Raw genomic sequence first — 15,548 nt, 5'->3', positions numbered from 1 at the left:
AAATAACAAAATGGAGAAAAATTGGGGAAAAAAAAGAGTGTGCCAAAGTGGGTTTTTTTCTTGGTTAATAAAAACAGGAACCGGAGGATGGACTGTGTCAATTTTGTTTTGGTTTACCATTCTCCCTTCCCATTCTTCTCTTGGTATCAAAGAAAAAGAACCAAGCAAGCAGAATAAAAAAAGGAAAAACTTTAAAACAAAATAAACTGGAACAAAGAAACTCCCCAAAGAAAGAAAGAAGAAAATCCCCACCTCCAAAAAGGAAATGTTATTAAATGAGTAAATTTTCAAGGCAAACACTCTAACCCATTATATTTTAAAGGAAGTTTGGGAGAAGAAATAACACACGCTGAAAACAATTCCTTCTCATGCTATAAATTACTCTTCAAGAAATCTTTTCCGTGTTGACTGATGGGAAGTGATGGGTAGGGAGGAGAAGGAAAATGCAAGTCTGAAGAAATTTTCCCAGTAGATAAATCAAATGCATGGATTCTAATTTTTTATCATCATGGACTTCAGATACATGATTTATTACATCAACGTAAAAAATAAACCAAACCCCAAACAAAGATAAGTCCCTTTCTGTAGGTCTGAAATATACTCACTCATGCAGATCACTAATTTTCAACACTCCTAACAAGCTCTGGCTGTATGGAGCAGCTCTTCCTCGCTACCAATATCAGAAAATGTAGAAGGCTGAAGAGAAAACAAAAGTTAAACCAAACCATTTAAAAATACAGCACTGTGACATATTTTATTTCACTTTGATCGATACTACATGCTTACTACCACCAGGAACAGACATGCCTTTTTTTTTTTGTTTTAGATTTTTTTAGATTTTTTTTTTTTTAAACCTATATTAAATGTTGACCTAAACCTTGCTGTGCCTTGGAAATCTGGCTCAGGAGTTAACTGCAGGAAATTTTATTTAAATAGATAAGCATTTAAGTTTGAAAATAAGATAAACACAGGTGAACAGGAAAAGTAAATTACAAATTCAATTCATACAAATATTTCTTATACTATGCACTAAATCCTGTTATTCAGTTGAAGTCTTTTAAAAATTCTTAAAATACTTATGTAACATTATTTACAAATTATATAAATAAAACCTAGCCCACTTAAATTAACCAATACAACAAAAAAGTCACCTTTTTGTATGGTGTGTACTAAAAATGTTCTTGTTTATTGATCATTACCCAGTTGGCAGTATAAAATGTTTGTTCACTTACATCAAAACGGGTTCCAATAGAAGAAAGGAAGGTACTGGTTCCAAACGAAAACAATCAATAATATAAATGCTTAAAATCATTGAGGCTTCTTAATGTTCTATTCTGCACCATTTGCAGTCATTTTAACAAGTCCCTTCTACAGTATTTGTCTTGTGAACAGGTCATCTCAAAATAGCAGAGACATAGTTTTAGCAAAGGGAAAATACTCAGTACATGGCTCACACTTCACAAGGACCTTTTACCGGGAGGGAGAGGCAGAGAATGGAATGTCAGTGGCCAGCACAAGCCTTTACAACATTTAACTTAAAAGGCAGCATTTATAGAACTAATCACAGACTATACACATCCTGCACCCAACAGCAATAAAAAGGACTGGAAAATATACATTTAGGAAAACAAAAGACCGATGGTTTTCCATTACCTTTGTTAAAATTAATGCTTTGCTCCTTGTCTTTTGTTTTAAAACCAGCATCGACACCACCAACAACTACAGCTACTTTTTCCTTTAACATAATTATATGGCAGGTAACTACTGGACGTGGAAAATGTACAATAAAAGGCAAGAAACCACTGAATTTTCTATGCAGACACATGAAAATATAAAGCCATACAGATTCCAAAGTGCCATGAATACCAAATTCAAGTGATCATTTATAGCATGTAGGAAAGAAACTAAATGGAACTTGCTCTATGGGTTGCTGAGCCCTTCAGCTGTATCCTCAGTCTCCCCTTTGGCGGCTTTGGTGAGAATTTCCATCCATTTCATCTGCAGCTCCTCATCTTCTGCACTGAAATAGAGAGTTTGGTGGGACTGGCAAAGCTTAAAGACGTGCTTCACTTCAAACTTCTCACCAGAACCTGGTAAACTGACTTCGTAGCCAGGCAGAGGGATGGGACGAGGGCTCCGCCCGTCCTAAAGGAGAGAGAAGGAATGTCAAAATTCAGGAGTGAATGCCAGTGGGGTGGGAGGAAGGGGGCATAGTGCACACACTGCAGGAAGCACACGGATGCAGTCCCAGGTACACGTGCATTTGGCTCCTCATTCAGCACTGCGGCGCAGAAAGCAGGGAAGAGGCAATATCGACTGCTCAACCTCACCCAAGGAAAAGCAACGACTTACTGGTGCTTTATTCTTCTTATTGCACACATTTCCCTTCACTGTAAACTAAACATGGCCAGGGATTTTCATATAATTTCATGTAACTTATGCATGTGTCTTTTACAGAAATTCCTTTGCATTAGGTACAGGCAATGGGATCCAGCTGAGAAGAGTCTGAGCTCCCTTTTGAACTTCATGGGACATTTTTGAGGATTGGTTAAAAGGAAACAAGTAAGCAGAGCTGGACCCTGAGATACAACCGACAGGGAAAAGACACTGAAATAAAAGACACTTTTGGATTTTCAGTCTAACAGTGAATCTTCACAGAAGGTCTTGGGTTATTTATGATGCCTCTCAGAACTACCAAGAAAGTCAATGCTCAGGTTCTTGAGCATCCTTTAAAGGCCAGACTGATTCACAGATCTAAGCAGCAATACAGCTCTCTAACAGTCACATCCTGAGCATCAACCAACTCCTCTTCTAAGACATATTTTAGCAAGGCAGGGTGTACCATGGCCAAGCAACTCTCTTCAACTGCTCCCAGCAACGCATTTCCAAAGATGAGTCCCCCCAAACTCAAGTCTGAACCACACAGGCACCAAGCATCTGTACAAAGCTGTCACCTCCTGTAGCAGCTCCTACCAAAGCTAACCAACATGCCAGAGAAGTGGCAAAGTCATTCTTCCGCCAGCCTACACCAAATGCAGATGACTTGGTAAATCTGGAAGAGGATCAAAGCTCTAAGAACAATGGCCAAAAAAATTCCCTACTTTTCTAACACCTTGACTAAAGTAATTCAAGTTTCAAAACTGCTCACATCAATTCAAACACATACTAAAGGAGCAAGAAATATCCAGTCAAAAATGTGTCTACATAGTTTGTTAAATCAATACAGGCTTCCTGATTTATTCATCTACTACATGCAAAAATGCCAGAGCCCAACTGCTTGAAGATCAAGCACTATTCAATGAGATTTAAGGCAGCTTTAGGGCAAACACTAAAGAATTCAGTTCCCATTTGAGTGTAAATAGTTGTCTCAAATGCAGCACAGCTTCTATACCCTGAGACCACAGCCACATCCCTATAAATGGGGAGATCTTGCCCATGCAGAAGAAGAACTGGCATGTACAGAGCAGCTCCAGCCCTGCACATGTGGCACTGCTCAAGCAAGCAAACATGGGATCGATGCACACAAATGCACAAGAGCACATGCAAGCTCAACCATGCCTGTTTTGCTGGTCTTGGTTTGGAAAAACAGACATTCAGACTTGTCACATGGAGAACTGGAGGCTGCCCATGACAATGACGAATGATGTCGTTTGTAGCAGTGCACCAGAAGAGCAAATTGATGTTTGAGTTGTACAGTGTTGCACCTACCCAGCATGTGCAGACACAGGCAAATTAACCAGCCTGCCTTTGGTTCTTGCATCCTCCCTTTTCTTAATATGCTGCCTTTGGCACTTTGTCTGTACCTGCCTAATTCAAAAGGAAGGGATTTACATTATCTCTGAAAAGCTGCACTACTGACAGGTAAAGGCGAAGCACTCGGCCTCAAGGCAAACCCCACCCCAAATCCCGACCTCACTGAGGGACTAGCAGCATCTCTGGATGCCCTCTGACACTGAGCCCTTCCCTCTGACCTGGAGCCCAGCAAATCCAGAGGCCGTTCTGCACCCATGAGGAATTCCAGCTCTACCCTGAACATGGAAGTAGGATTTACAGACCTTACAGAGAGACAAAATTCATATTCCAGTTTCAAGAGCCTACCAGATTTGGTTGGTTGGACTGCTTTGGGTTTTTTTTTCCTTAATATTTCTGTATGCAGCACAGTAGGGCTGCACGATATTGATATTTCATCAAACCAAAATACCCAGTGCTGAGAAGGGCTTTGCTTTAGGGCTGATTGCAATCATGTTCCTCAAATAGTGAGTGACAGATAAAAATCTAGTGGCTGTGTAATACCATCAGCAATCACAAGCACTGTGCACCCATCCTGACTCTCTGCAGCATAACACAAATGGGTTATTATCTAGGTCATTACAGCAGCATGAATTTGTTGCTGTATTACAGCAATTACGACACCCAGGGTTTAAGATTTGGGAATGGACAGCTCAGTTCCACCACACAGGCAGTTCTATTCCAGGCACCCTGCACACAGACATCCCTCCTGCACTTGCACAGCTCTTTGCACTGTATAAACTCTCCTACACAACAGTGACCCACCAATGGCACCACGGTCATTCCCCCTCCTACTTTTAAGCAGGCTTAGAAAACCTCCATTTTTTTCCACCCAAATTCCACCCACTGCCCAATCACAATCACCACAAAAAAGGCAGGCAGAGTTTTGTGTGGAGCCAGGTAAAGCTTCTCCTAAACAGGATCAACAGGCAAGCCAAAAAAATACTTCTCTAAAACCCTGAGCTCAACTTCAAACTCAGCTACTCCCTTATTTTCTAAAAGTTAATCACGTTTACACAACGAACAGAAGATTTTTCTTCTTTATAAAGCAAAATTTTCTCTTGGATCAAACCCGATCCAAACTACATACATATATATCCATATATACACTAGCTCTCACTATATTAGATTCACCCTTCGTACTTCTCCAAAATCCACTACTTTTCTACCCAGCCTGGATGCCTTAACTCTGCACTTACTACTCAGATAAGTTCATGTCAGAGCTGTGGAGGCAGCTGTGCATTTTACAAGGCCAACAGGGGCAGAAGCTCCAGGTGGAGCCCTTGGAAAGACAGACTAATTTCTCTAAATCCACTGCTCCTTACTCTTGAAGTGGCCTTTGCTTATAAGCAAACTCTTGTAACTCCACTGAGATAAACATGACAGATGGCTACACAAATTCTGTCTCTGTTTGAGAACAGATCAAATTGGTATGATTTCCAAACCTAAACAAGCTGGGAATTTATCTTCATGCATAAAGCCTTATGCAAGACTTAAACTAAGAACAATCAGGGGATTAATTAATTCTCCTGGAACAAGGATCTGCAAAGAGCAGTTTTCTTGCTATTTTGAAGTCTGTGAGTTGTGTTTCCATCTGCACTGGCATTCCTTCTTTGCTGTGAGGGCCAGGGGTGTAGAGGAAGAAGCTGTCAGGGCTTTCACTGTATCCAAAACTCCAGATGCAGCCTGGTTTGCTCCTTCTTCCCAAGAGGCAGCTACTCTTTCTTCTTAACAATAATCCCCTAACTTTCAAACTCCTATGGTCATGCTTTACTCTGTGTTTCAAGACCTTAATACTATTGGTGGCAATATTATTCCCAAAAGGCACCTCTTTTAGGCACTGAAATGCTTCTTTGCAGGTCTAAAGATGTCTGTGAGATCCACCAAGGTGGATGTACAAAACACAACTATGCCTGGGAAAATAACATTCAAGCACATGAGTGGTTCCCAACGGATTTCAGACACTCAGACACCAGTAAAGAAGCTCTGGAAGAGACTTTCCTCAGAAGCCTATGAAAACCAGAACTGACAAGAATGTTGGGTTAATATCAAGGAAGAGGATTTGCTGCCTAATTTTTTTTTCTGCAGTTGGATGCAAATTGAGGTATACAAATGGGAATGGCAGGCCCTTGAAGAAGGGATTCATTTTTGTCGTTGTAGTAGTTTAGTCTGGGCCTTCCTTGGTGACCAGTTTGTAACCAAGGAAGTGCCCATATTACCCAGTATTCCCTACTATTTTTACGTAAGCCAGGAGTATAAGAAGAAAGGAGGAGAGGCCTTTGCTCTCTTTCCTTCCAGCGGCTTTGGAGGTGCAGGTTTCCCTGCTGTTGAGTCTGTCATGTTGGGGAGTGAGGCCTGGTGAGGCCTGGTGAGGCCTGGTGAGGCCTAGTGAGGCCTGGTGAGGCCTGGCCAACCCTGGGGAGGTGGAGGTTGCCAGCGGTCATTCCAGTGTGACTTTCTGCTGTCCCAAGGAGAGTAGTAAGATATTCTTTTGCTAATTCTTTTAGTTGCTAGATCTTGGGCTATTGATCGTGTATATTTTATTTTGGTTTTGTTCCTTTTTTTTCTTCCCCCTTCCCTTTCCCTTTTCCCTTGGAGTTGTGCATGGTATTTCAACTGTACATAGCTGTATATGTCATAAATACATTTATTTTCATATAAGTTTGGCTAGTTTGGATGTTTCATAGTTTTTCCTTAGCACTGAGTTGGAGGGAATTCGGTGTTGGGTCTGGGACTTGGCGGGGAGCCAAGTAAAACTTAGACAGTTATTTATAGTCTCAGCCTGCAACTGGTGATTCCTGACAGCAAATCCCAGTTCTGGAATGTTAAGATAGATCAGCCTTGTCTTGTTGCTTTCTTGCCACTTTACTGGGAGATTCATCTCACACCTGAAATAGCTGAGGACAATAACCACTAAATTTAACTGTCATAAAATGACAACTGGTGTCAAAGGCAACCTTTTCCCTTAAAAAATAAGATCTTACCAATAATATCAACAGAGACTCCAGAACAAATTTGGCAGGACGTGGACAAAGTAGGCAGCAACTGAAGCAGAGAAGCTCCTCCAGCTTCCATCCTTGGCTTTGCACAACTGTCAGGTGGGGCCTGCAGAATTGAGCATCATTCTGCGCGCACTGAACGCAGGTGATTTATGCCCACGGGTTATTATTTGTGCTGTCCTGCAACAGCCAGTTGGGTAGTAGGAGAAATTCTACATTTCTGGGTAAGAGGCGTTGTTTCCTCTCAGCTTCTCACTCTGATCATCTCTTAGATGACACATCTCTTAGATGTCATATATTGCTCTTGGGTGAGGAAGGCCAAAGAATTTAGACCTCTCGCCTTCTATTCCCACTCCCCTTGCCCAAATGTGATATCATCAGGTACATCAGCTGAAAAGCTGCACAGTAAAGCCATTTTCTCTGTTTAGCTTTTTAAAGCTTTATTCCTTTCCCCAGACCCTGACTCCAGAGAGACCCAAAGACTGAGTTTGTTGCCTTGTTTTAGTGCCTTGTGTGAGGCTGTTTGCTTTTTCAACGTGTAATTTCAGCCACGCATTTCCTGTTGACTCGGAGAGAAGCCAGGCTGATCCACGGGATGAATTGGAGGCTTACCCAGTGTGGGGTTGGAATCAAAGATGAAGTCAAGGGGGCTGTGTCTGAAGCTCCAAATTCAAGCTTTCAGCCTCTTTAAGCACTATGTTTAAACCATTACACACACTTGTTTGAAGCCAGAGGTGCTCTTGCTGACAAGCAGCAAAATGCACAGAGTTCTAAAGACAACATGTAGTGCTTGTTGAACAGGGTGAGCTTTACTCAGAAAGGCTCTATAAAATCAGGGGGAAAACTGAGTTCCCAGACTGTTTCCAGCCACAAACTGATGCCAATAAAAAGCAAACCTTCTTATCACTACAGCTACAGCAGGACAATAGCAGGCTGAATTCAGACCCATTCCTTCTTCCATCCCACCCAGGAGATAAACAAAGCTGTGTATAAACGTGTCAAATGCCAGATACAAAACTGGATATGGGGAATCTCATTTCAGCATTGTCATTCTTTATCTTCAGTGCTAAGGAAGCATGACTGATATTCTATTTTGGATATTCTATCTTGGATATAGATGTTTCTATCACTTGACTTTCATCACACACAAATACAAGTTAGCTCCAACAGCACATTTAGAAACAAAAAATTCTTATTCATGTAACTATTTCAAGTAAAGATAAAATCCCATGATGCTATGACAAGGAGCTTTACCATTTCTCAGGCTGAAGAACAACGGCATTTTCACAAATTCCTCCACCCTCTCAACCCAGAACTAGGTTTAAAAAAAAAAAAAAAAGGCTTATACCAGCAATTGTAACATTCAGCCTGCTTCACAGCTCTATACTTTTAACAAGAAAGTGGTTTCCTTAATGACAGAATAATAAAACTTTTGAATATACCTATCTGAAACCTAAAAAAGCCAAAACATAACCTAATTATCCCTGTTTTTCCTTTTTTCTTAAAAATCTGAAAAAAGCGATGAGCTTAAACATTTGCTCACAACAGTATCAGCAGTAAGGACAGGCAACAAGGTAATCTGAAATCTCTGAGGCTTTGTGCTATATTGAGAACACCAAGTTCAGTTTTGTTGTTGAAACCAAGCCAAATCCTTTGACCCATTTCTCAGCTTGATATATTTAAACTTACACTTTTCTTTTTCTTGTGTGTTAACCCTCACAAATCCCATCTCACCTGGTTGCTTCCTTGCAGATATAAAACAAGAGGTTCTGTCTTGGGGATGGCCACCCACATTTTGTACCAAGTCTTCCCTTTTTCAAGGAACTGGAGGTAGCTGCTGAAGAGGCTGTTTTCAGCTGCAAGGATGCTTTGCTTCTGAAGAAAAAAAAAAAAGAGCTGTTTCCACTGATGTTTAACTGGACAAAATATTTAGAATTAAGTAGAAAACATTTAAGTTGTGCATAGTCAAAGAACACTGGAGGGCAAATGCTGGAGAGCCCATAACTGAATAAAAATCATTATTATATATCATCGATAAATAGACAATTCCATGTAACAGAGGCAGAGGCTGAACCACCATTCTCAGCAGACATGAAGTTAAATTCCCCCTCCACACAGTAGATTGAGAATTGTAATTAAGATGATGCAGCTCATTTCTTGCTTAGCAAAGTAGGCTGGGAGATTATTTCAAATTAATGCAAAGGGTGTTTTAACAGATCCTCTTGTGCATGGATGCAGAAAGACTGGAGCCAGATCAGAGGGCAAAAAAAGAGTGGAAGAAATTGTTGTGTTCTGATAGAAGACAAAAAACCCCAAAATTCCTGGTCACATTAAGGGTTTGCACAGAAGTCTCCTGGAGATTTCTTACAGCTGCTAATAACATTTAGCAGCAATGTCCTCAGCTGCTACTAAGCTTGTTAACCAAGTTTCATGTAAACAGGAGGAAAAGAAAAAGCCTGACCCTGATCTTTCCTTTCTATACACCAGCTTTCTTGCATTTTACCTGATCCTTTGAAGGTTCAACAGAAAAACAGAAGCCTGATCATTGAAGGGAGTAATGACACTTTTCCTTGGGTTTTTACAGCTTTCTGCTCTAATCTGCTTTCTGAAGTAAAGCCATAGGTCACATTTCACTGCTTTGCCTTCGGCTTTTCAGATTAACTGTGCTCTCCCTCCCCTGAGTAGGCGCAGGTTTTCACAAACATCTCTGCTGAAACAGTGCTGGAAAGTTTGTCATGAGATACCAGAGGCTGCGTTGATGCCCATGAAGAGCTCAGCATCTGCAGGCACAGCTGCAGTGTACATCACAGAACCACAGAATGGTTTCCACTGGAAGGGACCATAAAGACCATCTCATTCCAATCCCCTGTCATGGGCAGGGGTACCATATCTCAATGGTACCAAAAAAGTTCTGGCTCCAGAACTTTCTCCATGGTCTGCAGACCTGGCAGGTTTTCCATGAGGTACTCAGAGCAGGATGGTGAAGGTCAGACTATGGGGGAAGGACAACTTGCAATGAAGTTCTCAGTGTGTCAGTGGCTCTTTCAAAAACCTCATGTCCCTGTGGGTCCACTTCTAATTGAGATGAAGATCCTCTTTCACACAGTGACTTCTGGCTGTGTTTCACAGGTGAAGTAAATAAACCCCTTTTCTCCAAGGTGGCTCATGAAAAGCGTGACATGTAATGGTACTCCCAGCTCTGCCTATGGTCTAAAAAAAGCATTAGTTAAAAGGAGGTTCAGTTTGCCAACATGTTCCTTGTTCTTGTAAAAAATAAGGGTAGGATGTGCTGCTCTCAAGCTGTAAAACCTGGTGACTCCTGTGGCAATGGCAAAGCAGGTAGTTTACACAGGACAGCTTGTGGAAGTCACATTTTGGAGGGAAGAGCCTGCATTACAGCAGGGTTGAGAAAATTCTGGTGAATCCCCATGGTCTTCCAGAAGGATGCCATTCTTTTGCACAATCAACTAAGAAAAAAATGGTTTCAACAGTATTTTGACAGGATGTGAAATAAGGAGTGCAGAAGTATCCACTATGTGGAATTAAAAGTGAAAAAACAAAATCTTATTTTGTGAATAGTTATTGTGCACAGCTCAAGATTGGAAATGCACCATAATAAGAAGGAGCCAGAGGTTCTTCCCTCTTCTTTTGTAACTTTAGGAGGTGGAGCTTAACTGCCAAACCTGTGTGATCAGTACCCTACAACAGACACTCACCATCTACAGACAGCACAGTGGGGGAGAAAAGATAACCAATTTGATTTGTTTTTAATAAATAAACTTAAAAAAAAAAAAAAGGGAGCCTCACAAAGTTTATAGCCAAAGATCATACCTCTGCAGCCAGTCTTTTCTTCTGTTCTCCAACTGCTTCAACCCCAGGGCTGCAGGGGCTCGCTGGCAGCTGCAGGAAACACTCCTTACACACTCGGTTGTGACGGCTGTTATCTGCAAGTGGCTTGAACTCAGAGCATTTTGCACAGATCACCTGTATCAGAAAGATGATGGTTTCACTTTAGTCACCTGCATTAATGGTTAATGTGTTTGTGATCCCATGTATCAATAGACCAAAACAAAGAAAACGTGCCTTCTGGGAAATAGTGTATGATTAAAATCATGCGAGTTTGCTTTTCTTTTCTTAGAAGTCTTTAGGAGGCAAAAAGAGGGTTAAGTTGACAAAGCAATTGGTGCTTTTTAATGATCTGGGAAGGACTGATTTTCAGAGTGAAGGTTCCTCATCAATCGGGGAGGTCAGCCTGGGAGAACTGAGGAACCCAGAAAGCACTGACTATTTTAAGAACCTAGTCCAATATGTGATCCATTGAAAACTATTGGTCTGTCTCAGCTGCCAAGAACATTGGGCCCGTGGAAGCAGTGCTTGGGAAAAGCACTGGATCTGCAGCTCCAGAACTTGTTTTCAGGCTAAAAATCTGTCTCCAGCACACCCACTCCAGGGAGAGAAACTGTTCCCAGGGTGTCAGCCCAACTGGACATCCATTCTGAATTTCTGTACAATAATACACCACAAACCCTCAGGCATATGTATACATGCTTCACTGCAGGACAGTAACTGCTGTATGAAGAGAACTGCCTTAATCTAGGAAGCACCAAGTTATCCAAACAAAAGCAAGGCAGCATTTTTCACAACGTGATAGTCTTTCCTTAAGACAAATTAACTTCTTTAATTTGAATGCTATTTCCACACCACAAGGCATTGCACAACAAACAACTGTTTAACAATAAATTATTAATGATATAATTCTTGTTATCTCTCTGTCCCTGGGGGAAAGCCATTATTTCATTTCTTTAGTAACACTCAGCTTTGCAATGGGACATTTTAAACTAGAATCCAGAAATGTGTTTCATTATTTAAGCAATTAGTAATAAAAACAAACCCAGAAGGTTGAAAATCCCAACTCTAGGGCAAAAATGCCTCCTCCACAGCAATTTTACTTCAACTGCTGAGACTGAGGTTTCTTTAAACATCTTAACTATACATTTAGGCCTCTATCCAGCTGAAATTAATCTCCACTTCAAATGACTAATGTTTTTTAAATAACATTACTCTGTATTAGTTACATTAGGAACATGAAGCGTGAAACTCAAGGCACAGAATGCAGGTTTCAAGTCACATTGCAGAAATCCATCTCATCTTGGCCATGGTTATGATTTACAGAAAAACACCTGAGAGCTCAGCTCTCAGTAAATGGCACTGGGGAAGGTGGCTGAGGGCCTTCAGTAACCTGGTTTTGCCTCTCTAGGATGGATTATTTTGGTTTTTCAAGCAGGAGGAAACCACTTTCACACAACCTTTCTTTAGAGAAAGAACAACCCATCCATCTTTAGTATCATATGTTCAGCTGTTCATCCTAGAAGAGTTGCCATTGTGTGAAGTGAGGCTGTCCCAAGGTCACTGCTCCTGCAAACAAAATATAGGGGACAACCCCCTCTGCAGATACAAGCACATCCCCACCACCTTTCCTTTTACCCACAGATACACTGGATTTGCCTTTTAAGCAGCATAGCCTGGGACTTTGCACCAGTTTAGCTCTTCTTCCTCCCGATTCCCAGGGAGTAAAGCAAGTGGGAAACCTGTTCTGTCAACCACTTGCCGTGAACCAGAATGTCTTTTAGTTCCTGCACTGAAAAATATTAAAAAATTGTCTGCAATGATTTCTGCAGAAGAAACTCAGGAGCTGAGCTCACTGGGATACTTACTGCCCCACACTGCTTACAGTGGTGCCGCCTCTTTGTGATGGAGTTGAAGCTCTCACTGCAGCTCTTGCAAGCCTGTTTCTCCTTGTCCCGCTTGGATTTGGAAGATTTCCTACAGGAATCACTCTGAAATTAAAAGTGCAAGTACGTGATTAAAAATACAATAATTAAAAAAAATTGCCAAAATTATTTGCGGAGTTCTTACTGACAGAGATCCTCTTGGGGATTCACACCGTTCTAGGAAAGAATTTGCATAGTTCTGCTGCTTGTCTCAACTGGATGGCTGGTTCAGCCCCGGGGGTTTCAGCCCCTTTCTGCCCACTTGTGCTTTTACTGCCACAGAGACTTCCTCTCCCTGTCTGTCAGTGAGGAAGAGGAATGGCCAACGTGGGCATCTCAAGAAGAGCTTCCCTTCCAGCGCTCACCTCTTCCTTGCCTAAGGCACATGTTGACTTTATGAGTGAGTTGTAAACTCCCCTCCCTTGGTGGGGAGCAGATGTGAAGGTTTGGGGAAAAATGGCTTCAGTGAAGAAGTGAATGAACGGTGTTGGCAGTGGATTTTGCACCACCCAAACTCCAAATGCTTAATTTAGGAGTTTCCTTAGGCTCCCTCTCAGCCCACAACAAAGCACAAAGCTCCTCAGGAAGGCAGGGACAGACACCCACAACAGGGACCTGCTATCAGCTCCTCTAGGCAGATGACATGCACTATCTGCTGTTTAGGTGGCCAGGTGAGTTAAGCCTCTAAATCCGAGCATCTAAATTGGTAACTAAAGTCACTGGGTAATAATTAAACTCAACTGCACAATTTTCTGATAAACTGATGAGCACTAGTGGATCCAGCATAAACTGGACTTCCCATGCCTTGGAGGTGTTTGTCTGAGGCCAGGCTGGACAGGGCTCTGAGCAACCTGGTGGAAGGTGTCCCTGCTCATGGCAGGAGGTTGGAACAAGATGATATTTAGGGTCACTTCCAGCCCAAACCGTTCCATGATTCTGTGACTACCATGCCAACGTGCAGATCACAAAAATACAACTTCACATGGAGCTTTGACTAGATACAGAACAGATTCCTGTTTTCTGTTTTAAAATAAATATATTTATCCTCCCTAGTCAAGCTGGCTATGTGCAAGCAGTAGTAGCTCCCTGTGGGCAAGACTGGGGCACCCTCAGCCAGGCAGCATCCACACAGAGACCCAAAGGATTGGCTGCACCACATTCCTCCAGCACAGCCCTTTCATGAGAGAGGTTTGATAACTCTCTTCATCTTTGCTTGCTTGACTCAATCATTTAACAAACTACTGGGAGAAGAAACATTTCCTCTAAAACAAAAGGGTAGAGGTATTTTACATGTTTTCTGAAAATGAATCAGGTGAAGACCACGTCCATTGTAGGACAGACAGATTCTGGGCTCCTTGACAATCCTCCTTCCCTTTAAGCCATGCCTGCACACCAAGTCACTACTCAGGTCCACTTGAGAGAGAACAATTGGCTCAACAAACTTCCCCTTCTTCAATGCTTTTCTTTAGCACAAAGATGCGCCCGTGGGGGTGGGAGGAAAGACAACAGCATCTCAATTAGCAGCAAGACAACAGCAAATGCATCTCAATTAGCAGTGCCTGCCCAGGGATCACCAGGCAGGTGTCACCAGTGTCAGGAAAATCCTGCTATTCACCCTCAGGTCTCACCTCAGTCGTTAGAACTAACATACAGAAGTCATTAACAGACATTTTCAGACCAAGCAGAGGAAAAAAAAAATCGATTTTTTAAGCTGACACCACTCTCCCAGTGGTGTCAGCCTCCTCAAGTCTGCCCTGCATTCCCTGTTTACAGAGGAGAGCATGTTGTATTTCAGCAGAGCCACTGGAACCACCCCGCCTTATAATGCCATTACACAACAAAACCACAACTAATTACCTCTAATTGGACTGAATCTTTTTCATTCTTATTATCTTTTCTATGGCTGCAATAGCAGTGTTTCAAACTTGTATACAAGCACATAGGATGTTTGGCAATTCAGCTTGGTGAAGCGCAGTCATGGATTTGTTCATTCAGGAAAATCACTATAACCCCATAAACACGTATTAATTGCTCAGCAAAACAGAACGCTGGCAAAGCCAAGTGCTCCCACACTTAGAGCAGAGAGCAGTATTTCACTTTCCTTGTAAAGAACCAGCTACAACCAGTAGGACGCTGAATCACACCAAAAGAACAATGCCTAGTATGAGTCATTAGCAAGCCTTTCCTTTCAGGCTCTATCAGACCCCTCTGAGAAAAGCAGATAATTAGGGCGATTCCAAACGCTTCCCAGAGTAACTTTTTTATTTGTATCACACAGACTGGCCAAAGTCAGCCATTTCTCACGCTGATTTTGATGTTAAGGTTATTTAACGTTTTAGAAACCTGATTATTCTTCCACTAGGGAGGGAGGGATTGTCCTTAAACTGTCAGATCAGAGCATTTCCTCACGGGTCAGCCTTATTTTTTCTTGTCTCAATAGTTCAAATTTGCATGCAGCATAACCAGACTTATGATTCTTATATTAACCACAATTACACTGGTGGCAAGAGCATAAATGAGGGCACCATTTACCCCTGTGAGCTCTGACTGGAAGATAATTGCGACAAATGCTAAACAAAACCAGTTTTTGGCTTTCAGTTGATACCTACACACGCCTACATAAGAAAAATGCTGGAGTTCCTCTACCACGAATTGAATGGGCTGCTTCATGTGGAAATTGGTTAATTTGGCTTGTACTCCTACAGGAATATCCATCATCTCCCACATGCACGCTCTATTACACAGATAACACTCAAGTTGAATATTTCCTCTAATGGATCTTCTATTTGACACCCTCCTCAGTGTGGAACAGTCTGGACAGTGTCCACTTCCAGAAATACCTGACCCGTGTATTTGACAAAGAAAGAAAGGAGAAAATGTATTATATTGGGCAAGATTTGTTAGGACAGTTCTGCACGAGCTTCTATTTTACAGCATTAAATTTTAACTTGCATTGTAGCATACAACAAACACTTGAAGACCTCTTTAT

At 41.8% G+C, this 15,548-nt stretch overlaps 1 protein-coding gene across 8 annotated transcripts in view; it reads right to left on the bottom strand.

Moving 5' to 3' along the window:
• Nucleotides 1-788: 788 nt before the first annotated feature.
• FGD3 (FYVE, RhoGEF and PH domain containing 3) overlaps nucleotides 789-15,548 on the bottom strand; it is a 109,178-nt gene continuing 94,418 nt past the window's right edge. For 6 of the 8 annotated variants that reach the window (XM_032699350.1, XM_032699347.1, XM_032699345.1 and 3 more), the window contains exons 16-19: nucleotides 12,503-12,625; nucleotides 10,620-10,772; nucleotides 8,523-8,663; nucleotides 789-2,145 (exon numbers count right to left, since the gene is read on the bottom strand). In XM_032699350.1, the coding sequence (XP_032555241.1) occupies nucleotides 1,921-2,145; nucleotides 8,523-8,663; nucleotides 10,620-10,772; nucleotides 12,503-12,625 (642 nt within the window). In that variant the 3' untranslated portion in view covers nucleotides 789-1,920. Of the gene's footprint in view, nucleotides 2,146-3,708; nucleotides 3,808-8,522; nucleotides 8,664-10,619; nucleotides 10,773-12,502; nucleotides 12,626-15,548 lie in introns of all 8 variants that reach the window. The other 2 variants (XR_004359125.1, XM_032699344.1) reach the window with 2 other exon arrangements.

This window comes from Chiroxiphia lanceolata, chromosome 11 (genome assembly GCF_009829145.1).
Source record: "Chiroxiphia lanceolata isolate bChiLan1 chromosome 11, bChiLan1.pri, whole genome shotgun sequence".
Taxonomy (NCBI): Eukaryota; Metazoa; Chordata; class Aves; order Passeriformes; family Pipridae; genus Chiroxiphia; species Chiroxiphia lanceolata.
The sequence above is the reverse complement of the archived record's forward strand: the minus strand, read 5'-3'. Positions and strand labels throughout refer to the sequence as shown.